Source organism: Seriola dumerili, unplaced genomic scaffold (assembly GCF_002260705.1).
Source record: "Seriola dumerili isolate Sdu_G_001 unplaced genomic scaffold, Sdu_1.0 BDQW01003326.1, whole genome shotgun sequence".
In the NCBI taxonomy this organism is placed as follows: domain Eukaryota; kingdom Metazoa; phylum Chordata; class Actinopteri; order Carangiformes; family Carangidae; genus Seriola; species Seriola dumerili.
Window position 1 is genome coordinate 553052 of NW_019177581.1, and position 12108 is coordinate 565159.

At 39.8% G+C, this 12108-nt stretch overlaps 1 protein-coding gene across 2 annotated transcripts in view; it reads left to right on the forward strand.

Annotated features, from left to right (window-relative positions):
• Nucleotides 1–12108, forward strand: part of cntfr (ciliary neurotrophic factor receptor) — a 216934-nt gene that overhangs the window by 168647 nt on the left and 36179 nt on the right. For both annotated transcript variants that reach the window (XM_022769536.1, XM_022769535.1), the window contains one exon: nucleotides 11089–11206. In XM_022769536.1, the coding sequence (XP_022625257.1) occupies nucleotides 11089–11206 (118 nt within the window). The remainder of the gene's footprint in view (nucleotides 1–11088; nucleotides 11207–12108) is intronic.

A 12108-nucleotide genomic window follows, 5' to 3' on the forward strand; every position in this document is an offset into this window, starting at 1 on the left:
TGCTACCTACCGCTTCATCGCACTGACAGGATTTGAGTGATGGAATGGCAATTTCTAGTTTCATTATAGTGTGGGCATTACATCGACCTCAATAGCTTTCACCCTTATTTCTTCTCTTCACCTTCACCTTTCTTCAAGTGTCTTGTCCGACATCAACGTGATGCACTCGTACTTTACCCTTCACTGTGTTTCAGGAAAAAGTAGAGGTGTGGCTGAAGTTGTTATGCAGGTGGTATAGAGGCAGAAATGAGTATGTCTTTTTTTTTAAGTACAATGAAGGGCTATGTAGGAAGTGTTAAGGATTTGACCCATGCCTGACACAAAAAGTGATTGGCAAGATGAAGGGGAGAGCAGAGGGAAATAATTGCCCTTTATCTCCCCCTTGGAAAGTGAAAGATGATGACTATTGATACTTTAGTTTTGAGTGTTACCCTGTATTATTTACAGTGTGACATGGTGGTAGACTCAATCGCCTGTCAGCCAAAGTGTCTGACCTGCCCTCTGACAAAGTCAATTGATCCTTAACCAGGCCGTGCTCTGAGGGAGACCGTTCGATTTCTAACATAAAGAGATGCCTTTCTCCTCTGCATCAGCAAAAAAAAAAAAAAACACAAATCTAAAACTTTTCAGATGATTTTTGTTTCGCTGCTTTTGTTCATCCATGCGATGGCTTACACCAAACCTTTGTTGTGGCGCTAACGCAGCGACTGAAAGCGAGTGCGGATCAACGTCCAGGCATGTGAGGCCACGGCTCTGAAAAGTAAAATTCCCAGTTTCACTAAGAAGATTACTTTTAAATGAACAAATCACTCATGAGTGGCACTGTGCTGTTCTCCAACTTTTCTGGCAATCTTCACTGCGCTGTCAAGATAAATAATAATGAAATATGGTCGGTCTGAAGTAGCATGAAAGGAATGCCAGGCCTCTCATAAGCTTCTGGATTCAATGCTACTAGTTTGTGCAGAGGTCTGAGGCAAGTTAAGCACACTCTGAGGACAGAGTCATGTATAAATATGGATAAAGAAATGAGAATAAGTTTATTTGTCTGAAAGGCCACATCCATAAGACTTCTGAGGGAGTTTTGTTTTCTCTCATTCTATACTGTGACCCTCTCAACCTGACAGCTATTACCATGTATATTGACTGAAAGAGAAAGTAGAAAGTTGTTGAAAAGAGTCAAAAGGAAAGACTGGGCAGTGAAAGAATTTGCTCTCCTGCTAAGAGGTAATAGTTGTCTCCTAAAAAAAACAAAAACAAATTCAAATCCGATGCTGCAGTTTGGGTCTTTTCTTTTTTATTTTTTCTTTCGCTGAAAATATTAAACAAGGAACATTATGTGATCATTATTCACTGTGCAGTTTTTGAGCGGGTGAAGATTTTCCATTGCACCGCTGCGCTTTATACACACAAATTCCAAAGTATTGAGTGAATTGATGAGTCTACCTACTGTGTCTCATAACATCAGCAGCCTTTACCATCAGAGGTTTGAGCAGCTGAAAAGCCAAAACAGTTCAGCACAAAGTGCTTGAGGTGAGATTGTGTTTGTACCGCGAGAATCTTGTTTTATTTCCTGTGAAACATAAGCCGCTATTGCCGAGCTTTGAGCAAGATTTGTGATGCCAGGTGGCTAAGTGAATGTGTGTGTGTGTGTGTGTGTGTGTGTGTGTGTGTGTGTGTGTGTGTGTGTGTGTGTGTGTGTGAGAGAGAGAGAGTGAGAGTGAGAGTGAGAGTGAGAGAGAGAGAGTGAGAGACAGGCCAGAGCAGGGAGAGAGTGTCTAAGTGTCCAGGTATAATAGTCGTCTTCCTGTGTCTGACCTGCAGAGCTGCGGAGGTCAATAAAAACCTCACAGCATCTCCTTCCCTCCGTGCCTCGCTTTACAGTTTATTACAGCTTGGATCTTATTATTTTTTTCTACAGGTTTTGCTCCGGGAACACGGTGACATTGTTTTTCATTTTTGTTTCTCTTTTCACCTCTTGCTCTCCTTCTCTCTTCCTTTCTCTTCCCTCCCTCCTCCTCCTCCCTCCCACCCTCTCTCACTTATCAACTCCTGATGCTCTCATAAGGTATTCATGCTCCTTTCATTCATTCATCTCTCACACACGGCTGTTTCCAATTGGCCCAAAGACATTCCTCGAATGCCAGGGCATCATTGTTTTCTGCAATGTGTGTGTGTGTGCGTGCGTTTGTGTATATATATATATGTATGTGCATGTGTGTGTGTGTGTGTGTGTGTGTGTGTGTGTGTGTGTGAACCCCCTCGCTCAAATTCATTCCCTCATGTTTAGAGGTGGCTCTGGACCAGCTCTCTTTCTCGAGAGGGGGAGTGGATGGCAGGATGAGTAGAAAGACAGATAATAAAAAATAAATAAATAAATAAAAAAAAGTAGAAAGGAAGCAAAGGAAAGAAATAAGTGCTTGGTGTGCACATGCATGCTTTGCGATTCTCATGCATTGAGTCAGTAAGTTAATCTCAGCGACTGTATAAACTAGACTGGGGGTTCTGTATAATCAAATAGAACTGCAATAAAGGGCACACCCACTCACAAACACACACACACACGCGCTCTCTTTTTACATTCTCTGTTTTTTATTACTGTGTGTTACTGAACTTTATTTTAAATTTAGATATCCAGAGGTTTTCAAAGCTATCAAATATACCCTGCTTAATTTTAAGCAAATGTGTATGGACAAGCGAAGCTAAGCTGCTTAAAAGGAAAGAAAAGAAAACTGCTAATGGGTTAAAGGCACAATATACTTGTAACAACTTAGCACTCAGACACACACATACTTTCAAAGAGGCATTCAAGTGCACATAATTTACGGGCAAATGTATGCACTTGCAATTCAGTCACATATACATAAAAGTTGCATATTCACTTTAAGACTCACACACACACACACACACTCTCTAAATGCATACAGCCACATACACACTAAACATGTGCATACATCGGGATAGCTTCAGAGCGCCGGATAAAAATATTACACCACAATTACATTACTGTTAGCCACGACAGCTGGTCTGGACAAAAAGGCACCACAGCGTCTCTGTCTCTGTCTCTCCATGACTTTGTCCTACAGTTTTATTTACATTCCTCCTTCCCCCATGACACATGACTAAGCTAATCTAAAATGCAGTGAGCCCAGCGTTGGCAGGCCGAATCAAGCAAGAGACCAAAACCATCTGCCTAAACGAGTTATGCCATTCATAGCAGCACAGGCTCGAGCCTCTCTCAGCAGAGGATCTGGTTCTTCCCCAGTAGGATTTCTAATATGGAAAACGTGATTTTAACACTGAATGAGTGCGTAATATATAAATGGACAAACATATGCATAGATAGGTGGATGGATGGATTTGTTAGCTGTTGTAAGACCATTGGGTTGTTATTCTGACACTTCACTGTGCTCAGCAAAGACTGTGGTTTGTCAAATTGATTCCATGAAAGTAAAAACTACATCAACTATGATATGAATAGGGATTCTGGTCATTTTGTCTTTTCAACCAGTTTGAAATCGACTTTTGTTTTGTGACCTCGTGCATTATGATGCTGGAAGTAGCCAGTAAAATATGGTAAATAGTGGCCATAAAAGGGAAGCACATGATTAGGGACAATACTCAGATAGGCTACGCCAAAAAAACCTTCCCCACCACCACCAACAGCCCGGATGCAAGGCAGGTTGGGTCCATGGATTCATGCTGTTGATGCCAAATTCTGACTCTACCATCTGCTGCCTCAGCGGAAATCCAGATTCATCAGACCAGGCTACGTTTTTCCGGTCTTCAACTGTCCAGTTTTGGTTTGGTTGGATTTCTGTTATTGGCTGGGCGGAGAGGAAGCCCACTGCTGTTGTAGCACATTGCCTCAAGGGTCAAACTGTGGTTTCTGCTCACCACAGTTGTAGAGAGTGGTTATCCGAGTTACTGCAGCCTTTCTGAACCATTCTCCTCTGACCCTTCTCGTCAACAAAGTACTGCCGCTTGCTGGACGGGTTTGAGTAAACTCTAGAGACTGTTGCGTGTGAAAATCAGAAACACTGTCTGGCACCAACAATCATGCCACGGTCAAAGTCACTGAGATCACATTCAGATGTTTGACGTGAACATCAACTTAAGCCCCTCACATGTATCTGCATGATTTTATGTATTGCACCGCTGCCACATGATTGGACGATTGGATCATTTTATGAATGAGCAGGTGTGCTTGATGAATGTAAATAAATATATATCATGTATATGCTTTTATTTTTGATAAATAAAAGTATATCAGCACCATATATATCAGCACCCGAGGGTGTAATAAAAAAGTGAATGAATGGCGACATCGCAGCAAGAGAAAGGAAGCATTCATCTTTGTTGTCATAGCGAGAGAATGTAAAAACACAAACACATTGTCATTGCCGTTCTTTCTCTCTCCCTCTCTCTCTCTGTCTCATACTCCCTTAAGCCATACTCTCTCTTCTTCTCTTTCACTATTCTAAACCTGTCACACAAAAATTCTGGGTCTTATGTGCGTGCACACACACACACACACACACGCGCACACACACACACACACACACACACACACACACACACACACACATATACACACACACACACACACACACACACATATACACACAGGCACACACACAGAAATGTGATGAGGGACAATGACATCCAGTGGCCTGGTTGCTAGGCTGCAGACGCTGTAGTAATTGCTATTTGGTTGTGTTAGTAGCTTTCCTGTCGCTTTGTGTGTGTGTGTGTGTGTGTGTGTGCGTGCGTGTGTGTTTGTGAGCACCCTCCTGTGACAAAGATCCTCTTTTGCGAGACCCAGAATTTTTGTGTGACAGGTTTAGAATAGTGGGAGAGAAGAAGCGAGCGCTCGGCTCAGGGGGAGCATATGAGAGAGAGAGAGAGAGAGAGAGAGAGAGAGAGAGAAGAGCTACAGCTAGTCGCTGGCTGCTTTTATCAGTTTATTTAGAACAAAGTGACCCAGGACTAACTGCATCATGACTTTGATCATGTAATCTAATTTAATTTAAAATTGAGGTCCTATATTGTTCCACTGCTCTAGTAGTTTTTTCATTGTGTTGTTTTGCTACAGTAGATTATCTCTCAGTATATCAAATATATGTCACTGTACTAAATACTCTCCTGATATAGCACTGTGGGTTATGGAGGTGTGTGTGTGTGTGTGTGTGTGTGTGTGTGCGTGCGTGCGTATGTTAAAAACCCTCTAAAACTACACATCACTGTGATTCTCCAGAGACTCAGGCTACGTCCACACTAATACGTTTTCATTTTAATATGGCGTTTCAAAACGAAAACCATCTCCGTCCACACTAACCCACCTGAAAACATATACATGCATGACCATTTGCGTACACTGAGCCGGTGTAAACAGGAATCCGACTGTCTACTCTGCAGTTGATTAGTTCCACAAAATACTTCGAATGAGGAACAGCAAAGACAGCTGCAGTGTTAAAATGCAGAATTTAACTCACACAACAGCTGCTATAGCAAAGACAACGAGGTCGTTACTCATGTTTCATTCACTACTGTAGTCGAGGCTGATAAAACCCGGTCATGGAGCGACCAGTGGTGTCTATGTCATTGTTTCCAAAGGTCTCCATTTTTGTCCAGACTGCGAGGTTTCAAACTAATACACGTCCAGCAGAGTTTCCAAGTCTCTGTTTTAGGTCCTCGAAAACTCTGGAGTAATGTGGATGTGTAAGCATAGCAAAAGTGATGCATTTTAAAACCAAAACTTAGTAGTGTGGACGAAGCCTCAGTGCCTCATTCGCATACCCCGTTTCATTGCAAGATGCTCTCAACTGCCATTTAACTGTGACATAAAGTATTGAAAGAGCAGTGTACCCTGTTACATATTGAACCTAAAGAAGTTGAATCTTTAAATCTGTGATAAGGAACTTGAAACCAGAGATACTTTTTTTTTATGCCCATGGCAGTAAACGATCTGCGCCACACACCAAGGCCAGGATGACTTTCAAATTAAAAGTTGGTAGAATCTTTGATATTATACAATAAGATATATATCGACACAGAGGAGACTCAGAAAAGAAAATTTGCATGTATTTGTTGTCTCCACAAAAAAGATATCTCTTTTCTTCTTGTTTTTATCTTTTTTTTTTTCTTGGTTACTCTTATTATAATTTATGAGCCACAGTCTACAGTAAGTTGAGTCTATGACCCATTATCATTTAAAAGCAACCTTACTAGCCACACATGCATGTGCACATGCAGGTGTGTGTTTCATGAGGCTAACAAAGGCCATCCTCAAAATCCCATTTAGCATTTAGCAATTCAAACCAGATGATGAAAGCGCACTAATTCAAATAACATTTATTCATGAGTGGTGTCCTGTCTGCCACAGACTCAGGTGAGATCTCATGGGGTGGTTCACAAGAAAAGAACATGTACAATGTCATTTTCATTTGAATTATTGTTTTACTTGCTTTAGTATTCATACTGTCTTTGTTCTGTTTTTTTTAATACAGGTGCATTATCTCTTATCCTTTTTTCTCTTTTCTGTTTCAACATCTATTTTCATTAGATGCATAGAAAGCTTTTGATGTTTTATTATTAGTGAAGCAACTGAGCTGCAGCTTTATGTGGATGCGTACGCGTTGTGTGTCTGAAATTTTTTAAGGCCAATCTAGTGAAAATCTGATGAAAGAGTTACGTCCATTCTCATCTCCTCTCTATTGTCCACGTGCCTCCCCTCACTCTCCTCTTTTACTCTTCTTGTAATTACCCTTTCTTCCTCTTTCGTGTCCTTATATCCATCCTTCTGTCTTTTTGTTTTCCATTATTCTAACACTGACTAACCTTAGCCTTTGTAGAAATGGTTATTATATTGTGTTTTGGCATTAAGCTCATCAAGTTTAAACCAGGCACTAGCCATTAAGGCTGAATACTGAAAACAGTGTAGAAGTGCTGTAAGTAACAGTGATGAAGATTCAAACTTATTCCAATAAATAATAAAAGAAAGAAAAAAAAAGGAGCAACATTTATAGAAAACCAGTTAAAATACTTAAAGAAAAGTTTATGACCTAACTGTCTTTCTGTACAGTCCAAGGTTTAAATTGATCAAACAAACAATTCAGGGCTGGTAAACATAAATCAAATGGACTTCAGAGCAATGTTTACATTGGACAAAGTTTTAGTGTTTTGTATTAGAATAAGTCAAGTCTTGCTTCTTTCTGCTATGCTTAAAAAAAAACACAAACTGCGATGAGCAGCTGGCCTTGAGGTGACAACATCTGTCTCCTTGTTCACACAATCCCCCGAGCTGTGGGGTCATGCAGGAGTAGGAGTATTCAATGGTTCAGACCACGCTCTCCCTCCTTACAACCCCCTGGAGGAGCCCTACAGTATGAACTGCCCTTCTAGGACGTCGCAGCTGTGGTTTGACTGACACGCTTCACCCCGGCAAAATTAACTCAAGTAAAGGCGTAAACACTCCAGAGTTCAAATAAGCCACTTCAAACAAGGCCGGCGTGAGGTCACATGTACGCTCATCCTCTTCACGTCCGTACTCCTTCATAGATCTGTTTTATTTTTTGTCTTTTAACCTTAGTTTTTGTCTTTGAATTCCTCCAAGTTCTTAATATATATATAATAAATATATATATATATATATAATAAAATTATNACAAGGCCGGCGTGAGGTCACATGTACGCTCATCCTCTTCACGTCCGTACTCCTTCACAGATCTGTTTTATTTTTTGTCTTTTAACCTTAGTTTTTGTCTTTGAATTCCTCCAAGTTCTTAATATATATATAATAAATATATATATATATATATATAATAAAATTATGGCTAATTTTACAAAGCCTACAGGAATACCTGCAGCTCTGATTGTGTGTGTGTGTGTGTGTGTGTGTGTGTGTGTGTGTGTGTGTGCATGTAATTACATGTGTTCATCCTGACTGTGAATGCACATGTGAATATCTTTGTGTTTTGACATTGTCTGTTTGTGACTTTAACTGAAGCTCTCAGATGAGGAGCCAATTGATTGAGATGGCCCCAATTAGTCCTTGTGATTAATTGAGTGTGATTGGATGTCGTCCCCGGCACCTCATTGTTGACTGTATTGACAGGCTAATTAGTTGCCGTGGTGACCGCTTAAACGCAGCTGTGTGTGACAGTGAAATGACCCCACAGCAGCCAATCAAGCTCACATCTTGCTTGTGGGCGTGTGTGTGTGTGTGTGTGTGTGTGTGTGTGTGTGTGTGTGTGTGTGTGTGTGTTGGGTGGCCAAATGATTGCACCTCGAGGGAGCTGCTCGCAAACGATGTTGCAAAGATGTTGTGATATGACAATTACAAATTATGTAATAATTAAACAGAATGCATCTACAGAATGTGTGAATTAATCTTCACAGAGCCTTCATAAATACAAAAGACAGGAAATTCAAATTAATGTCAGGACTATTGATCCAAGTGGGAGGTTTCAGCACCCCGAGGGTGAGCCAACGGAGACAGCGAGAGAAAAGAAGGGACCACACCACACTTACTAAGTGCTGAAACAATAAAAAAAAAAGAGAGAGAATAATGGTTCTGAAGATGTATCTGCACGCAAAAATCATTTCAATAATTATCAGTGATGAATGAAATGCTTGAGATTTAGTTGGTTTTTTTTTCTTTCTGGAGCTACAAAGAGAAAACACTTAAGTGGTACTTAAATGTGAAGTTGCAGTGAGCAGTCCATCTGCTCTTCGTCTTTCCACTTGTGTCTTTTTCCTTCATTGTTAATTTTTTCTCATATTTTGAAACACTTTGCCTCCTTGTTTCTTTTTGCCAGAGAAAATAAATTTGATATTGATTAGATATCAGGACATGGTCAACAGCATAACAAGCGTTCTATTGTAACAACACTTCTGTTGCTTTATGCACCATTAATGATTAAGCCTTTAGCTCACTTATAATCTAAACCAAATGATGATGGAAACAAATTGAATTACTAATTGATTGATTGATTGATTGATTGATTGATTGATTGAAAAATGCTTATATACAATATTAAAATTGCTCTGTAAACCACTTTTAAACACATTTTTAAATTTATATCAGCATTGTTCCATAATTTAAGAAAAGAAAACCAGAAGGTAAAAGGTATCGTTTTAATTATTTTATTTCTTTGAATAAATAGATTTTTAGTAAGAAAGAGATAATGCAGTCCAGGTAGATGCTCTAAATGCAGGAAAATACAATGCGTATGGTTCTTTTCCCTTATCAGTTATTTTGCAATTTTATGACAATAACCTACTTTACACAATGTAATTATTCACTTTGTGACCACTTTTCAAAGTGGAGTTATCCCAAGATAAGTTATTCCACCTCCATCCAGATAAACTTTCAGGCCATTATTGAACAGACATTCAGAGTACCATTTCAAACACAGGCTTATCACCCAAATTCAACAATGTCCCAACCTGGAAATTTCCACTGACCTGTTGAGATTCACACTTAACTTTATCAAACTGCTGCAAAAAACCTACAAAGGTTATTTAAGACCCCTCTTTGTAACATTGTTCTGTGTAATTAATACATTTTTTCTTTGGACACACCCTGGAAGCCGTGTGCTGTAACAACACTCTGAGCTATCGTTTTCCCCACACGGGAGACGAATCCTGCCCGACAGAGCAGCTCATGCTGCTTTTCCCATGTCCGCCACAATGAAAAGGGTTAGTGGCTCTTAAAGACAGGTTGACCCATCCCGCCCCAGTCAATGCTGGTGTACATTACTGACTGTGAATGAAGAATTAAATTGTCTGGATGTAGCTGTTATCGGTGGACTTCAGGAGGACATGCTGTACTACTGATTGGCTGATATCCAGTATTTAATAATGAAAGCCCATTGCCAGCTCCATATATTCTTAGAGCAATATACTGCAGCAGTCCTCTCCAATGAAGCACCATGTGTAAAATGAAAAAGATGCAATTTAGATCAAAAAAATAAAAAAAAAATAAAAGAATGGAAAGACTTAAAGAAGAAAGGAGAGTAAATGGGGGAACACAGAAGGAATTTCGTTTTGTGATGGCACATCTGTACACTTACTGTATGTTACATGGAGTACAGATAGCGAGGGTAAAAGGGTAAAAAGCTGCAGGGAGAGAGAGGGAGTGGTGGACGAGTGCGCGGTTGACTAGCTGTGAAGAAAAGAGCCTAATCTTGGAGGAGGCCTGAGTTGGCGTAACATCACTTTTTTTTTTTCTGCCCAACTTCTTTTATTCTTCTTTTGCTCCACCACTCCAATATCCTTCCTTTCTCCACACACCATCTTCCCTCCATTTCTCCCATCTCCTTTACCTCTTTTCCTTTTCTGCTGATGAAATTTCTCTGCACTGTCTGTTTTTCACATTTGCAATAACGTATATAAGGTTGTTAAATAGATCGCTGGTCCTGGGTGGCAAGTATCCAACAGAAGATGTTGAGTTTTGAACTCCTCACTGTTTGAAAATGTTTCCCTCAGTCGCTACATATGACACTAGAAAAAAAAAAAATTGCTGCAGTCATTAATAAAAAACATGAGTTAGCAGACAGAAGGACTGAATGAGCAGGTCTGGGACAGTGAACTGAATGTGATGTTGGACCTGATACTTTGGTAACAAGAAGCTGTCCCACACCAAACACACTCAAGGGATCAGATTTCTGTCTTTGACGTTCGCAGTAAATATAAGTGAAAATCTGTTGAGTTATTCCAGTCAACACATAAATAAGCCACTTTAATTACTCCCCCTGTCTGAATCTAATTTCATTTAATTTGCTTTATAAGAAAAAGATAAATAAAAAAAATTCCGCAGGCAATCATAACTAAACGAATTAAAAGCATATCTACTAAAACATAAGCAGAAACACAACTTAACTCAAACTGAGTAGCAGTGATGTTTTTAATGGCATATTTGATCAGGAATGATTTATTCAATAAGAAAGAGTGATTAAAATAATCTATGTTCCTCTGATCTCTCTCTCTCTGTTATTCCTCTGTTTTCCTCCATGTCTCTTTCTAAAACTCGGCAGAGTTCTTAATTAGTTCTTGTTTCTTGTGTTTTTTTTCTCTCTCTCTATGTAGTTTCTCCTCGGGAGCCCACAGTCACCTGTCGATCCAACACCTACCCTAAAGGCTTCTACTGCAGCTGGCACCAGCTGTACGCAACGTACATCCCCACTACCTTTGAAGTGGACGTACAGTAAGTGCACTTGTTTTGTGTATCTTTTAATCCTCTCTGTGTACTGGTGCGACCTGCAAAGACTGTGCCTGTTTTAAGTGGCTTGAATTAAAGGATTTTTTCCCCATCACCGTAATGCAATTTAAGTAATTGCTGAGATCTAAGAGCACAGCAGCATTGCTTTCACAGAGTCTGAGGTCACAAGACACAATCCTATAGTTATGAATAACATGGATGGACAAGACTATGGGTCAAAACGAAGCAAAGTCCACCCAAAAAAACAAGAGTTTTAAGGGGAGTTCTGAAGGATTTAAGGGACTTTAAAACCCTTAGTGTCTGATTACAGCAACATGTTTCAAAAGCCGTAGCTACTCCACTTTCAAAGTCATAACTCAGTAAACTCACAGAACACACAGACATGATCCAGATGTTTTAAGATTCCTTGCACCTTACACTTTAAAAGATATCATCATCTGGATTGACCATGATAAGAAACCAACGCTGTCTTGCCCCCAGAAGAGAATCGTCACATTTTTATGTTTTCTTCAATTTCAAAGTAATCCAGTTATACTGTATGTGTCTCTACATCCATGGGTCCATTGCAAACAGGAGCTGCGAACAGCTAATTCAATATTAGCGATCAGGTGCTGGTTGGTCACAGGAACAACTAAAGTGAAAATCAAAGTAGCCACAGGCGAAACACATTGTGGTGCTAATTTGCCAAAATATACAATTAATTATAATAATTCATAAACAATTCAACAAAGAAGACAAGGGCAGGTAAAACTTTCAGGGTTTACTAGGTAGAAAAAACACTTAATGAAAATTGAGGATAGAAAACAATCACAGTTTTCACATTTCTCATGAATCATGACCCTGAACCTGTGACCCTTGCTCCCTCCTTCGAATGCTTGCAGATTGCT